Below are 17,315 nucleotides of genomic sequence, written 5' to 3'. Positions count from 1 at the left end.
ATCTTAGTGTTGTTTTTTTAATCTGTTAGGGCAGATAGATGACTTGAGGTTGGTTTTTTGACATTGCAATTTAATAGACATTTGCCTCTTGTCTAATTAAAGGGAAAAGAAGATCATATATTTTAATTTCAAATTCAGTTTCTAAAAGAGAAACTGTTCCTTTTATCCATTTTACTTAAAAAGTATATCAGCTAAGCCTTTGGTTAACGGTATCTTTGAAATGATTACACTTATTTTAATACTTTAAAAATATCCATACTGTATTTTATCCAGTAGTTTTGGCTGACCATTTGTAGAGTTTGTGGCTTTGCAGAGGAGGGGCAATAGTGTTGGGAACATGGGCCAGGAGTTAGGAACCTTACATTCAATTCTTTTCCATTTTTTTTTTTTTTTAGTGGGATGACCCTCTGTGAAGTTACTTAGCCATTGAATCTTAGAAACATCTGTAAAGTTGGGGGTAAAATTTCTTTTAGTTATTGTGATGAATTGGTATGTGTACATTGATAGAAATGTGAGAAGAAAAAAATCATTGTTTCATAAATGATACTTTATAGCAGATCCTATCTTCAGTCATATTGTCATGTTGAGTCATTTAGCCATATTGAATAAGAGGTGTAGAGAATATGTTAAAAATTATTATTATTAAAAATAAGCATTTAATTGAGAACAAGACTTAGAACAGATTCTATCCTTAGAGATGTAACTGCAGCCAAGCAACTCATCTACTTGTGCTGTGATCATGTTTCTATTTGTAGATGATTTCATGCTGATTTCAGTGAATTTTGAATTACTACATTGAATTATTTTTACTTTTTTTTTAAACCCTTACCTTTTATCTTAGAATAAATACTAGTATTAGTTCTAAGGCAGAAAAGAAGTAAGGGCTAAGCAATGGGGTTAAATTATTTGCCTGGAGTCACCCAGCTAGGAAGTGGCTTGAGGCCAGATTTGAACCCAGGTCCTTGTGATTCCAGGCCTGGCTCTCTATCCACTGAGCCTTACACCTGCCCTATTATATTGAATTGTTAATGAGATCCATGTCCTCTCAAAAAGAGATGGGTTTACCAATCAACATAGGAAACTCAAGTGGAAAAAGAATGTATATATATTTCCTTCATTTTGGTGGCTTTATTGAATTTGTGTTATTTTTACAAAATGAAAGGTATAATGAAGAGCTTAGGGATTCTTATGTTTGCAAACCCCATAGACTTTTTTTTAACATTTAATAATTTTTATTTTTTAGAAAAGTTAACATGGTTACATGATTCATGCTCTTACTTTCCCCTTCACTCCCCTACCTCCCCTGCCATAGCTTATGCGCATTTCCATTGGTTTTAACCTCATAGACTCTTGAACTTCCCTTAAACTTTAGCTCAAGTGCTACCTCTTGTTGAAAACCTCTCTCAATCCTTGTATTTGTTAGTGCCCTCTGTCCAGACATTACTTTGTACATTTTTTATGTTTACTTTTTTATATATATGTTGTTTCCCCTAATTAAAAAGAAACTTCTTAAAGCATAGGCACAGATTTGTTTTTGTTTTGGTATCTGCATGGTAGCTAGTATAGAGTAAATAGTAAATACATATTGATTTGAATCGATTAAGCAACTTATACAGATTGCAAATTTATATCAAGCATGGTTATCTATAAAGTGAGAGTGGGTAGAGAATTATTAGGCTTGACAAAACTCTTAAAAATCTATCAATCCATCAGCATTTATTAAGAATCTTTTGGGGAGGGAAGAGCAGCTAGGTAATTCAGTGATTAGAGAGGCAGACCTGGATATGGGAGGTCCTGGGTTTAAATCTGGCTTCAGACCCCTCCTAGCTATGTGACTCTAGGCAAGTCACTTAATCCCCATTGCCTATCCTTTCTTCTACATTGGAATCAATGCTTAGTATCACTTTTAAGACAGAAAGTAAGGGTTTAAAAAAAAAAAGATTTTACTCAATGCCAGTCATTAATTGGTATGGGGTTACAAAGACAGAAATGATGTTCTTTACTTTCAAGGAGTTGCCTTCCTGTAGACATGCCTATAAGTATATGAAGAATCTATGCAAAATAAGTGGGAAGTCATTTTGGGAGAGAGGGCATACTAATTGCTGGATGATTCAGAAATGACTTTATGTCTAGGCTGGTCTTGAAGGAAAGAAGGGATTTTGAGAGGTAGAGGTGATAGGGAAGTGCTTTCCAGAAAGTGGGAACAGCCAGAACAAAGGCTTCTGGATGAGGACTGTTGAGTAACATAAAGAAGGCCACTTTGACTGGGCTGTAGAATTCATGTGGTAGTAAGTATATCACCTGTTTGACAGATGAGACAAGGAGTAGTATCACAAACAAAGCCAGAACCAAGAATAAAAGGTATATCTTCTGACTTAGTCTAAATTCGTGAGGACACTTGAATTCTTAATATGTTTACATCTTTACAAAGTGGACTTGCAGCAGGCATAAGGTTTTGGTTAATAGTTGTTATATATTAGGTCACAAAAGCATGACTTGAAGGATACATTTCTGAAGAGATATGTAGTAGATTGAAAGAAAATACTGAAATAGCCAACACTGCCACACTCCAGGATTCTTAATTTCTCTTTGTTTCAGGTAAGAAGAGTTTGATGGAATTGTTCATTTCAATAACAGTATTAACATGGTAGGCTGCAGCATATAAGCATCCCTTTTCTAATGGGTCTTCATATTGCCTAAAATGTCTGTCTGAAACATTCTTATTTAAACTTCTCATTAAATAGGAAGCACAGAACTTGATGGCTCTTACCAATGTTGACACCCCACTGAAAGGTGGTCTTAATACACCATTGCATGAGAGTGACTTCTCTGGTGTGACTCCACAACGACAGGTCATTCAGACGCCAAACACAGTCCTGTCCACCCCATTCAGGTACAGTAAACACACTACTGGACGAGTTTGTAATGGGAAAAAAATCCTTGTATCCTGGACAGTAGATTTGTTTGTTAATTTATTGAGAATGAAAAGGACTCCATTTAGCTTCCATCTTCCCTGTTTTCTGTATTTACTGGAATGCATAAACAATTCCCCAGAGTTTAGTTCCAGAATATTTTTTTCCTGCTCTTGAACTACTTTCTTTTTCTAAAGTGGAGGAATTGTTTGGTGAATTACACCAAAAAAACACACATCTCTGGAGCTTTATCATAGATTGAAATGCTTCTCTAACAACAATACTGGGAGGTGGGTAGTGCAAGGATCCTTGCTCCCATTTTACAGATTGGGAATTCTTTTTTTTGAACCCGTATTTTCTGTCTTAGAATCAATACTGAATATTGGTTCCAAGGCAGAAGAGTAGTAAGGTCTAGGCAATTGGGGTCAAGTGACTTGCTCAGGGTCACATAGCTAGAAAGTATCTGAGACCAGATTTGAACCCAGGCTTAGCTCTTTATCTACTTAGCTACTTAGTTGCCCCTAGATTGGGAATTCTGAAACTCAGAGGGGTGAGTTGTCTATGATCATGTAGCTACTTAATGTTAGAGTAAGTAGCACATTTCTGAGAACATGAGTTATTCTTTTAAGAGAGGAAAAATTCAGGGAAAGATTGTAGAGCTAAGTTTGTGTTCTTTCATTTATTTATTTATGGAAAGCCCTTACCTTCCGTCTTGGAATCAATACTGTGTATTGGCTCCAAGGCAGAAGAGTGATAAGGGTAGGCAATGGGGGTTAAGTGACTTGCCCAGGGTCACATAGCTGGGAAGTGTCTGAGGCCAGATTTGAACCTAGGACCTCCTGTCTCTAGCCTGGGTCTCAATCCACTGAGCTACCCAGCTGCCCCCAGTTTGTGTACTTTTAAAAGGAGTTTGAACCTAATGTTCATTAAAGTTGCTTTTAAGAATTGGTTTGACCATTCTGAATATTTGCCACACTACCAGCTGCTTGATGTAAGAAAATTAACTTAGTAAGATAATCAAATTTTACAAACACACAATTGTATCCTAACCCTAGGTTTAAGGATCAGACCTATGATTTCATTAATCAGGGAACTCCCACTAATTAAGATCAGCATCTTTTCTTTTCTTTATATTCTTAGGTTGTTGCTTAGAACCTTGAGGGTTTAAATGACTTGGCCTTGCCATGCAAACCATAGGTATCAGAAATAGTACTTGAATTCAGTTCTTTGTAATGTCTCTAAGCCAGCTCTCTTTTGATTATATTATGCTGCCTCTTAGATAACTTGCATCAACTTTTTATGAAAGATTTGGAAGAAAAAAAATCCCTCCTTTCATATATGAATGTTTTGTCTCCCCAGCTAAAGATTGTAAGGCAGTAATAATAGCCTCATCTTTAGGGAATGTGAAGTTTGCTGCCAGAGACCTGTAAAGTTGTATTTTGGGGGTAACTGTTAGCATAAATCTTCCTTTCTCTTTGTTTCATAATTAGCATGTTGTTAATGTCAAGACTTTACTAATGATAATAAAGTTTAAAGATGGAAATAGTAATTTTAATCATGTAATTCAAGTCTTTATTTCCTTTATTTTTCTGTAAGTCTGGATTGTCCCTGAGAAGGAAAACTTGAATTTTGTACATCTTGATGTTTCTCTCTTCTCTCCTTTTCCTTATGAAATAGTATATATGGGAAAAGAACTTTGAAAGCACTACAAATGTGAGGTTGTGGTATTACTTGTGTTTTTAAATTTTGCCAGGACTCCTTCTCATGGAGCTGAAGGGTTGACTCCTCGAGGTGGGATGACTCCTAAACCAGTTGTTGGCACTACTCCAGGAAGAACCCCTCTAAGGGACAAACTAAACATAAATCCTGAAGAGGGACTGGCAGATTACAATGACCCCTCATATGTGAAACAGATGGTAAGAAACAAACATAGATTCCATTTTCAACTTTTAAAAATTTTACTTCTTCCATCTTTTCTGTCATCTTTTATCATCTGCTGTTTGTAAAGTTTAAGATTTTGGATAAGCTTGTAAAATAGAACCTTTTTCTTTTCCCCAAATCTTGTTAAATAGATTTCAAAATCTACATTTAGAAATCAGAAAAAAGTAGTTAGTGAACCATGGACATACTAATTTTTTTTTTAACTTCAGTAGTACAACAAATGCTTCTGGATAATGATATACCTTCTTCTTGGTTGGATTTCACTCTGCCTTTTGTCCATTTTTTTTTTTTTTAACTCTTTCATCTTAGAATCAGTACTGTGTATTGGTTCCAAGGCAGAAGAGTGGGAAGGTCTAAGCAGTGGGAGCAAGTAACTTGCCCAGAGTCACACAGCTAGGAAGTGTCTAAGGTTAAATTTGAATCCAGGCTACCCTGACTCCAGGCCTGCGGCTCTACCTATTGTACCACCTAGCTGCCTCCACCCCCACTCCCCCGACCCCAAAGCCCCTACTTGTCCATGATATTCTTGACTGATAGTTTTGTTTAAATTTGTATTCTTGTCTTCTTATTTCTGTTATATATTTGTTGTTTTTCTTGGTTTTTAATACTTTTAGGAAGAGACCCAATCTTGATATGATTTTATCCCAAATGATGGGTTGTATTATCTTAATATTTACTGACAAGATCTTTGATGTATTTTTGGTTGCTTTGTGAAATGCTGTGCAGAAATTTTAAAAGCTAGAGGCTCTGTTTTGGGGATGCAGAATAACCTATTTCATATTTCATATCTCATATCTCATCTCTCATCTTTTGCATTCCTTGTTCTCTTATTGCCAACTTGTTCTGCCAAGCCTCAGCCTTGGATTACTATTACCATCCTCTGCTTTCACTCCTACACATGTCCTGCTGATCAAAGCTGGAGAAAATCATGAAATGCTGATGACTGTATTCACTTCAAATTTATGTTACATCACTTCAACTGGGCATTCAACTGGCTAGGCAATCCTTTTATACATCCCTAGTTAATTTATGATCCCATTTGCCACAGGAGCTCTTCCAAACCTTTTCATCTCTCCTCAGTCTTTCCATAGCTCTCCTCTCCTTCCCCTCTCAGCTGAGAATATTGCCCATATTTCTATTTGCGGCCATTCAATAAGAGTTCCCTTTTCTCCCCTCATCTCATTTCACATCACCAAGATACCTTCTCTTCTCATTTACCCATTTCATATTAAGAGGTACCCTTTTCCTTGCCAAGCCAAATTTTCTACATGCACAGGTGATTTCATTCCATCCCATCTTCTTCAGGTTGCTCTCTCATTAACTGGACAATCTAGCTTCTGACCTGATTCAACTGAAATGTTCTCTTCAACATTATTAATGATCTTTTAATTGCCAGCTGTAATCTTCTCTGTAGCCTTTGACCCTGTTGATCACTCTTTTCTTGATACTCTTTTTTTCCCTCTAGGTTTTTGGGACATCATTCTCTCCTGGTTCTCTTCCTACCTATCTGATTATTCCTTCTTGGTCTCCTTTGCTGGCTCTTCATCCAGGTCAGTCTGCTAACCATGGGTGTCCCACAGGCTGCTATTCTGGACCCTCTTTTCCTCTATATTATTTCACTTGGTAATCTCATCAATTTCTACGCATTTAATGATCATTCTATATAGTTGATTCTCAAATCTGCTTATCCAGTCCTAATCTCTCTGTTGACTTCCATTCTTGTACCTCTAACTGCGTATTGGACATTTTAAAAGAAACTGATAATATCCAAAACTGAACTTATCTGGAAAAAAAAATTAACTTATGGAAACCCCAAATCCTCCCCTCTTCCTAATTTCCTGATTACTGTTGAGGTTACCTCTATGTTCTTAGTCCCTCAAGCTCACAGCCTTGGAATCATCTTTGATTTCTCACTCTCTTTCACTTCTTATATTCAATCTGTTGCTAAGGCCTTTGTAATATTACTCAAGTGTATCTTCTCTACTCTTGACTCTGGCCACCATTGTGGCACAGGTCCTCACTTACCTTACATCTGGACTATTATAATAGCCTACTAGTGGGCCTGCCTGCCTCAAGTCTCTCCCCAGTCTTGTCCATCTACTTAGATGTCAAAGTGGTGAGTAAACTCCAGAATAAACTCCTAGGATCAAATATAAGTCCTCTCTTTGGCATTCAATGGCCTTCATATCCTGGCATACCTCTCTAACTCCCCACCTTTCTTAAACTTCCTCCCCAAACCTTTACCCTTCTTTTTTTTTTTTTTTTTTTTTTTTTTTTTAATTTTAAACCCTTAACTTCTGTGTATTGGCTCCTAGGCAGAAGAGTGGCCAGGGTAGGCAATGGGGGTCAAGTGACTTGCCCAGGGTCACACAGCTGAGAAGTGTCTGAGACCAGATTTGAACCTAGGACCTCCCATCTCTAGGCTTGGTTCTCAATCTACTGAGCTACCCAGCTGCCCCACTTTACCCCTCTTAAACATCCCTCTCTCTCCCCCCCAGTGATCCTATGACATTGGCTTCCATGTTATTTCTCACAAAACTCCACTTCCCCACTCCAAGCATTTTCATTGTCTGTGGGAATGCTCTTCCTTCTCATCTAGGCATCCTGGCTTCCTTAGATTCTCCCACCTACAATCCCCTTTTAATTCTAGTTTCTTAAACTTGTCAGTTATTTCCAGCTTTTCCTGTGTATAGCTTGTTTGTACATAGTAGCTTGTGCGTTGTCTCCCCTGTTAGATTATAAGCTCCTTCTAGTAATATCAGATTCAAAATTCAAAGGTTTCACTTTTTTTTAAAACCATGCCTTCCCTTTTAGCATCATTACTGTATATTGGTTTTAAGGCAGTAGAGCAGTAAGAGCTAGGTAATGGGGGTTAAGTGACTTGCCCAGGATCACACAGCTGAGAAGTGTCTGAGGCCACATTCGAACTCAGGACCTCCTGTCTCTAGGCCTGGCTCTCAATCCACTGAGCCATCTAGCTGCCCCTCTGATATGTTTCACAATTGACAGGTCCCCCTGTATAGCATGATAGTACTGTAGAAGACAATGCTCTATTGTATTCTTTGCACTATATGCTGCCCCTGAACTGTGATTGTACCCCAAAGCTGTCTTGGACTCCCTCTTGTCTCCTTCCCTTTTTCCTCTCTCTGATAGTTTCATTTGGTGACCTCTTTAGCTCCCAAGGGTTCCATTATTATCTCCTTACAGATGACATCCAGTCCCAGCCTCTTCCCTGAGCCATCATCAACAGCCAGTTGAGCATTTTGAACTGGATGTCTCTTAGGTACCTCAAACAACAGAACTTATAATCCCCCCCCCCCCCAAATCTATTCCTTTTTAGAATTTTGTGATATCTGTTGAGGGCACTATAATCTTTCAAACAAGTTTGCAATCTTTTAATCATCCTCGACTCTTTACTCTTCTTCATCTTGTGTAGCCTGTCAGTTGCCAAGTCTTGTCTATTTTATCTCCACGCCATCGCTCACATTTGTCTTCTTTCTACTAACATAGCCACCATCCTATTTTAGGCCTTTACCTTTACCACTTCTCCCCTTGCTATTGGAGTCACTCCTAATTCTTCTTTCTACCGTATAAGTCTGTTTTCTCTAGTTTATCTTCCAATGAAGCAAGCATTTATTATGTTACAGGCACTAGGGAGTCACTTGATTTTATATTATAGGAGAGTATGGAAAGACTTTAAACAGTGAGGCCTTTTAGGAGGCTGTTGTTGTTCCGGTGATAGGGGCCTGAACAGCTGCCAAAGTATCATTCCTAAATATTGAGTCTGATCATGTTAGCTCCCTCCCTAGTAAACTAATGGCTTTTTGTTGCATTAAGATCAAATATACCTCCTTTGTCTGGAATGTAAGCTTTTTACCACCTGGTCTTCACCTCTCTTTTGAGTTTTAATTGGGGTAGGTAGGTGGTACAGTGGATGGATAGTGTGTCGGACTTGGAATCAGGAAGACTCATCTTCCTGAGTACAAATCTGACCTCAGACACAAGCTGTTTGATCCTGGACAAGACATTTAACCTTGTTTGCTTTAGTTTCCTCATCTCTAAAATGAGCTGGAGAAGGAAATGGCAAACCACTCCAGTATCTTCACTAAGAAACCTCAAGTGGGGTCACAAAATTGTTGGACATAAGTGAAATCAATGACCAACAACAAATACATTGTTTCCTTTCGTACACTCCTTCCTTAGTTGAACCAAATTGTCCTTATTGATGTTTTTTGATACATATCTGAGATGACTGTGCCTTTAAAATAGTGGTTTCCTTCTGTGCCTCCCCTGCTTCACCACCTCCCTGACCCCAGTCTGGAATGACCTTTCGCCTTGCCTTTTAGTAATTTTCTTCAATTTTCAATTTCTAATTTTCTTCGAAACTCAGTTCAGGTGCTGCCTTTTACATGCGGTCTTTATTAATTTCCTAGGCTGCTGGTAAATGTCTTCCCAAATTACTTTGTATTTATATTTATTTTTGTGTATACACACATATACACATTGTTTCTCTTGATAAAATGTATACTTGTGGACTGTTTCATTTTTGTTTTTTATCTTTAACACCAGGCCAGATATTAGTAGGTGCTTAATAAAAGCTTATTGATTGGGGGCAGCTGGGTAGCTCAGTGGATTGAGAGCCATGCCTAGAGACGGGAGGTCCTAGGTTCAAATCCGGCCTCAGACACTTCCCAGCTGTGTGACCCTGGGCAAGTCACTTGACCCCCATTGCTTACCCTTACCACTCTTCCACCTGTAAGTCAATACACAGAAGTTAAAGGTTTAAAATTGGAAAAAAAAAAGCTTATTGATTGACAGTGCTAATTAATCTTAACTTTTCATTGATCAAGCAATTATTTACTATTTTGTTGCATTTGTCACTTATTAGTATTTACAAATTAATATTTATTTAATACTAGTATTTGTAAATTTTATTTGTATGTGATCCTTGTTCCCTTCCAAATATTTAACTGCCACGTTTGACTTTTGGTTGTTTTTGAATCTGAAATATGTGGGGACAGCTGGGTGGCTCAGTGGATTGAGAGTCAGGCCCAGAGATGGGAGGTCCTGGGTTCAAATTTGGCCTCAGATACTTATTAGTTGTGTGACCCTGGGCAAGTCACTTAATCCCCATTGCCTAGCCCCTCCCACTCTTCTGCCTTAGAACCAATACCCAGTATTGATTGCAAGATAGAAGATAAGGGTTAAAAAAAAAAAAGAATCTGAACTATGTTCTACAGCTTAAAATATATTGGTCTTGAAGTTTTTTTTTTTACCTTTTTATAGAATAGTTATTTCCAGCCTTTATAGTACAGTACTCTAGGGTATCTTCATTAATTTCCTTCATTAATAGTGGCAAGAATGTCTAATTTGAAATCAGGAGACATGGGACTCTAATCCCAGTTCCAACTTTTAGTATTTTTTGGTTATGGACAAATCTGTTGACATTTCTTAGTCTTATTATTTCTTGTATAAAATGATAATAAAAATACTTCATACTATGTATGCCTTCAGTTGTTGTGAGTTTAACAGTGTTGACTTAAATATATCTTAAAATCTGATTATGAACTGTGTAGCACTTTTAGAGGAGAAGAAATACAAAAACAAGGACAACTTAACTAAGGATCTCTTTACTAAGATATTGGAAATTCCTACTCATTGAGTAAACATTGAGCTAATAATTCTGTTTGGAGAAACTCACTTTGAATCTGATTGTTATTGATCCATGTGTGACTTCAAAGGCCTCATTTATTTTCTACAGGAAAGAGAATCTCGTGAGCATCTCCGTTTAGGGTTGATGGGCCTTCCAGCTCCTAAGAATGACTTTGAGATTGTTCTACCAGAAAATGCTGAGAAGGAACTAGAAGACCGAGAGATTGATGAAACTTATGTAGAAGATGCTGCTGATGTAGATGCTCGAAAGCAGGTAATATTTAAGAAAACAGAGCTTGTGGCTTACATTCCCTAGGTTAGGAAATCCCTTCAACCTTGTTAGATAACTGGGTTTTATCCTTTTCTGCAGGAAGTTTGGAAGGGAGTGAAAATAATAGAAAATCATACCTTGTCTTTGTTTTATGGGATTTCAGATGGTCTAGTTCTATAATGAATTTCTTTATTTACTTTGATGTATATTCTCTCATTTTAGAAACTGAAATGAATTTATTTCAGTGGTATTTTGTTCACACTTTCTCTCTTAAGGAATGGCATTTCGATTTGAGTTGGCATTGGAGATGTGGCTTAATTCTTGTGACTTTATTGTTTCAAGAGAAAATGCTGATTTATTTGAAGATTTTTTTGAGGTGAAAGAGAAGAGGACAATGGAAATGATTGAGTCTATTTCCTGGAAGAATAGGGTCGTTTCTTTCCCTCCCCCCCCTTTTCAGGAAAGGAAAGCATGTTTAATAGATGGAAGACTCAGTGTAGTTTAGGAAATGTTCTAGGCAATGGAAACACATTCTTAGTGTCAAAAATGTGGAACATATATGAGTTGTTATTTGCTTTGTTATCTCAAGAAAAATGGTAGGGATTTCCTTACTTCAAATTTAGAATATTTTCTACATCTTTAGAGATTGGAAGCAAAAGTAAATATATCTCTTTAACAGGCGATACTTTTCAATTCACATTTATTAGGAAATGTCAGATTATTGTGTATTTGAATTAATGGGCATTTAAAAATATTCTAGGCTATCCGAGATGCAGAACGTGTAAAAGAATTAAAACGAATGCACAAAGCTGTTCAGAAGGATCTGCCAAGACCTTCAGAAGTAAGAATTTCAAAGTACTTGAATCTTTCTTTCTTCCTAATTTTCCTATTTCTTTTGAGGATACATATCCATCATTTTTTGAATTATCCAGGTTTCTCAACTTTGGAACCATCCTTGACTCTCTTCCTTTCTCTTACATCTCATATCTAGTCAGTTGCCAAGTTGTGATTTTTTTTCCTCAATAAATTTTAAGTCTTTCTCCTTCTTTCCTCTCACACTATAACAATCTGAGTTCAGGCTTTCATGGCTCTCCCGAGCTATTGCTAGAGCCTCCTAATTAGTCTCTCTAAATCCAGTCTCCTTTCTAATCCTTCCTCTACCCAACTACCAGCTGGATATTCTTTAAGTACAGGCCGCTACAATGGTTCCTTCTTGTCTCTAGGACCAAATATAGACTCCTCTGTCTTTGAAGACCCCCTCACAGGCCTACCCTTCCAGGCTTGTTGCACAGTGCTGCCTTTTTAGCCACACTGACCTAGGTGCTGCTCCTTGTGCACAGCCTTCCAGCTCTCATCTCTTTTCCCTTGTGCATATTGACCTTCCTCACCTGTGCCTTGTAGAATCCTTATTTCTTTCAAAACTCATTTCTGATGCTGACTTTCATGGGATTGCTGTAATTGCTACTCTCTGTCCTCCCTAGGAAATTACTTGGTATTTAATTTGAATATATTTTGTAATAAATTTTCGTTGTACATATTTTCCTCCAAGAGAATATAAGCTCTAGAAAAAACTTGATATTTACTTATCTTTTCTATTTATTTTGACCCTTACCTTCTGTCTTTTTTTCCCCCCTAATCTATACCATCTGTCTTAGAATCAACACTGTGTATTGGTTCCAAGGTAGAAGAGAAGTTAGGGCTGGGCAATGAGGGTTAAATGACTTGCCCAGGGTCACATAGCTAGGAAGTGTCCAAGGGCAGATTTGAACCCAGGACCTCTAGGTCTCTAGGCCTGGCTCTCTATTTATTAAGCCACCTAGCTGCCCTTGTTGATATTTATTTTGTATTAAATATTCTATATACATGTCGTTTTCTCCCAAGAGAGTATAAGTTCCTTGAGGGTAAGACAGTATTTCATCCTATGTCTTTATAACTCTAGTGCTTACACAGTACTTAATGAACAGTAGATGCTTAACACTTGTCGAATGAATTAATAATAAGTTTTAATGGAAATGTCGACCCCTTTTACACAATTTAAGCTTTTACATGGCCCATATGGTTTTATCTATTTTCATATATGTTATTGCATCTTTGAATTTTTGTATTTTAGGTGCTCATCAGCTTAGTTTTATAATGTTTCAGTGGTGTTTAGAAATTATTCATTCAAGTAAAGAAATGCTTTCACATTTGAAAGCATTTGTTGCTTGATTTATACTAGAACAGTAGCAGATTAATATTCCTTTATAAAATTGCTCAGTATTTGGGATTTGACTTTGTTTAGTGATTTTATTCCTTTAACTTTAACTTTTAGGTAAATGAAACTATTCTAAGACCTTTAAATGTAGAACCACCACTAACAGACCTACAGAAAAGTGAAGAACTAATTAAAAAAGAAATGATCACTATGCTTCATTATGATCTTCTGCATCATCCTTATGGAGAACAAGCTGGAAATAAAAAAGGAAAACCTCTAGGATTTGGAAGTAATAGTACTGAGCATATAACTTACCTAGAACACAACCCCTATGAAAAATTCTCCAAAGATGAACTAAAGAAGGTATGGTTTAACTAGAATATTTTAATATTAGGGATACATATTCTATTTTGTGTCTCATGGATGAATTTTGGTCATTTCCCCACACTGACCAATAATGGAAGAATTCATTCATACCTTATGTGTTTTTATAAGCATTAAGAGAAAGTTGTTTTAGGTTGTTTGTTAGTCATGATTATATTTGGGAACTTTTTTTGTCTGATTGTTATTATCCTATTCCTTGTTAAAATAAAAGAGGGCTACAGAATTGGGCCCATGTTCCTTAAACCTTTTTTTTTTTACACTAAGTTCTAATGGTTGAGGAGATGAGGAAACTTAGATGTTCTCACAAAATGTAAGAAAACCTGCTGTCTTTGAGAATAACATTTTTAGTAGATAAAAAAATGACTAGGTTGGCATGATTTTCAAATTTTGGACCTTGCTAATCTGGTGACTAAGAGATTGCCATGATGGCATAGCTGTGTTTTCCTTCATGGCTACCATTGGTTATTGGGCTTTAATGATGCTACTTCTTGATTTTCTTTTTTCTTTAAAATTTTTAAAAAATTACTTTTTTCCTTTTTATAAATCCTTACCTTCCATCTTAGAATCAATATTATGTATTGGTTCTAAGACAGAAGAGCAGGAAGGGCTAGGCAATGGGGGTTAGGTGACTTGCCCAGAGTCATACAGCTAGGAAATGTTTGAGGTCCCATTTGAACCAAGGACCTCCTGTCTCTAGGTCTGGCTCTCAATCCACTGAGCCACTTAGCTACCTTTTAATTCTTACTTAATAAGACCTCACTAAATCATAGTGATGGGGAAGGTAAGCATAGAAAAATATTCTTTAGCTCATTCCTTACTAATTCAGAGGTTTTGTAATTTAACCAATTCAAATTTCTCTATCCATTTTGAAGAGAAAATTAAAGACCAGAACATTGTCTTTCTTGTATAAATCTTGTCTATTTTTCCCTTTCCCCTAATTATATATTTTTTCCTTAATCTTTTTTTTTCTGATTTGAGATAGTAGCCATTATTAGGAGTAGCAGCTTTTCAAAGTGACTAAGAAAATTCAATCAGTTTCATAGCTGAAGAAAGACGATACTAGCCAAAAAAGCATTTCCCCTAATGTTTATTGTTTACTGGTAGTTTGCTGATTGTTAATGCTAGTTACCTTTGAAAATACTCCCCAAATCTGTGGTGAAACAGTGGACCATATAGCTCATGCTACATTTATATTGAACCTTCTTTCTCTAGGCCTGGAGTATTTAAGCTTTAGGTGCTATTTGTACCTCGGAAAGAAATTCTAAATTTTAAACACTTCCTTTCAATCACCCTGCAGATAAGCTTTCTTTTCTTTCTCTCTTTAGTTACAAACATCTTGTCACAGAATCTTTCCTTATAATTACTTAAAGTGAAAAGGTTTAAGTGGCATTCTAAGTATAGATTTAGACCAAGGAAGGGAGAAACCTTATGAGAATTAGTCTAGTTAATTTTGCCTTTAATGTCATTTTACTTTGATTCCCTTATTTTTGGTAAATGGGGATGAGATTTGGATCAGAAATCCAGTGCTTACTTAATTTCCCCTCATTTTAGTGTGGGAGTCATAAAAAGGGAAGAGAAGAAATAAATTATGTAGACCAATATAACTTTGGCTAATAGTGTTGAATAGTAGAGGTTTTTAGGGAGAAGGAGTTATATCTTTTACACACTTTTCAATAGTATAATTAGTTATGATATAATATGTTTTAGTGAAAATAGAATATTAAAATTATCTAGTCCAACCTACCAGTTTTCTAGGTAAGGGAGCTGAAGTTTTGAAAGGTTGTGACTGCTCCATTCACGCAGCTTCTTAAGAGACACAGCAAGGACTAGAACCTGCTGCTGTTTAGAACTGTTGCTGCTAGAACTGACTTCTTCTAACTACTTGGAATCCTATGATTCCTTCCCCCCACCCCCACTCCCATCCCCCCCCCCACATTACTTCTCTAGTGTTTCTGAGACTATTTGTTTTCAGAGTAGCTTAGATCATTTTTCTTTGTACTTCTTTAGTAATCTTAATCTTTATAGATTATGTGGTAAATTTGAGCCTCTGTGCTAGTTAGCAGAAAAGCTAAATGCTGAGTTTTCTTTTTTTTTAAACCATATATACAAAAAAAAAAAACAAAAAAACTAAAAAAAAACACATATAATATTAGGGACAATTTCAACACAAAATCATGGAAAAAGCACCTCATAGCCCAGCCTGAATAGAAATTCTTTTGAAAACATTAGTCTATAAGCATCATTTTATTGTTCAGTTTCTAGACTACCAAACTGTATTATCCTTTAGCTCACACCTCTCCATTTTGTCCACAGGGATTTTATGAGATTTTTCAAGTGTCTGTGGCAGTTCCATAGTCCACTAATCTAGTATAATGCAAAACAAAGGGAAAAAATTTTCTCTTGGCTACTTTGATCTCGTCCATTTCTGAACCCCTGTAATACTTATATGACAAAACATAGCATAAATTGCATTGTTTCTTTATCTAATTTAGTTAAACAAATTCAGCATATTTATTTAGCATCTACTATGCGTAATCCACTAAGAGTATAGTGGGAGATAATGATAAATAGTTCATGCCTTTGTGAAGCTGTAAAATGTAATTGGATGGAAAAGACATAGTCTCATAGATGTAGAACTCAAAAGTCCCTCTGAGATCATTTAGTCTAACCTTTTCCCAGCATACCTTCATATCCTTAATTTATAGATGAGACAACTTGAGACTTGTCCAAGGTCATATGATAGTAAGGATCAGGGCTGTGATTTGAATTCAGCTTTTCTGATTCCAGAGCTAATGTTCTTTTCACTATATCATAAGCACAGAAAACTGTGGTATAAAATGAGAGGAAGTTTTATTCATGAGAGAGTTATATAAAGTGCTATGTGAATTCAAAAGAGAATAATGACTTTAATATGGAGGGATCAGGTGAACCTTTTGGCAAAGATGGTATTTGAGCAGGGCTTTTAAAGAATGGGTAAGGTGGGGAGGGCAGCTAGGTGGCTCAGTATAATGAGAGCCGGGAGGACCTGAGTTCAAATCTGGCCTCAGGTACTTCCTAGTTGTGTGATAGTGGGCAAGCCACTTAATCCCAAATGCCTAATCCTTATTGCTCTTCCTTGGAGCCAGTATATAGTGTTGATTCCAAGATGGAAGGTAAGGATTGTTTGTTTTTTTTTTAATTAGAAAAAAAAAAAGAGAATGAGTAAATACAGTGGGGAGAGCTGTGGAAAGAAATGGAATGAATAATATCATGTCTGGGTAAATAGTAGGTAGGCTAGTCAGAAAACTTCATTGTGAATCCTGGCTTGCTCTATTTTTCATTGTGTGACTTTGGGCAAGCTGTGTCACTCTGGACCTTTCCTTTTGAATAAAATGAAAGTTTGGAATTGGATGATCTCTAAAGGTCTTTTTGGCTTAACGTCTTAAGAGCTCTACATCGCTTATCACATTGTTATAAAATAGTTAAATCTGGAAAAACCTCTTAAAAATGAAATAATTTTTTTCTTTTTATGTCCTTTTTTTATGTTAAATTTTATTTTAAAAAATGAACAAAAATTGATTCTTATCCCTAATTGCAAAAAGAAAAAAACCCAAAATCTTTATAATAGATATGCATAATCAAGCAAAACATTTCCCTTTTGACCATTTCCAAAAATATATGTCCCATTCTGAACCTTTGTGTCAGGAGGGTGGATATTCTGCTTCACCAATATCATGGCTGGTGATTATGTTGTTCAGAGTTACTGTTCTTTTGAAGTTGTTTTTAGAGTGCTGATGTGATTGCATAAATCATTCTTTTTATTCTTTACTTCCCTCTTCATTAGTTCATGAAATCTTCCCAGATTTCACCAAAACCATCTCTTTCATCATATCTTATGGCATACTAGAATTCCATACCATACTTCTCTTACTCATGAGTACCCTCCTAGTTTCTAGTTCTTTGTCTAGTTCTTTCTTATGAA

The 17,315-nt window shown here is 36.3% G+C and overlaps 1 protein-coding gene across 1 annotated transcript in view; it reads left to right on the top strand.

Annotated features, from left to right (window-relative positions):
• Positions 1-17,315, top strand: part of CDC5L (cell division cycle 5 like) — a 56,664-nt gene that overhangs the window by 18,248 nt on the left and 21,101 nt on the right. Inside the window, exons 9-13 of the mRNA XM_044674582.1 lie at positions 2,745-2,893; positions 4,666-4,828; positions 10,615-10,779; positions 11,537-11,617; positions 13,088-13,333. Coding sequence (XP_044530517.1) covers positions 2,745-2,893; positions 4,666-4,828; positions 10,615-10,779; positions 11,537-11,617; positions 13,088-13,333 — 804 coding nt within the window. The remainder of the gene's footprint in view (positions 1-2,744; positions 2,894-4,665; positions 4,829-10,614; positions 10,780-11,536; positions 11,618-13,087; positions 13,334-17,315) is intronic.

Source organism: Gracilinanus agilis, chromosome 4, assembly GCF_016433145.1.
Source record: "Gracilinanus agilis isolate LMUSP501 chromosome 4, AgileGrace, whole genome shotgun sequence".
NCBI classification, from domain to species: domain Eukaryota; kingdom Metazoa; phylum Chordata; class Mammalia; order Didelphimorphia; family Didelphidae; genus Gracilinanus; species Gracilinanus agilis.
This window is presented reverse-complemented; position numbering and strand designations above follow the sequence as displayed.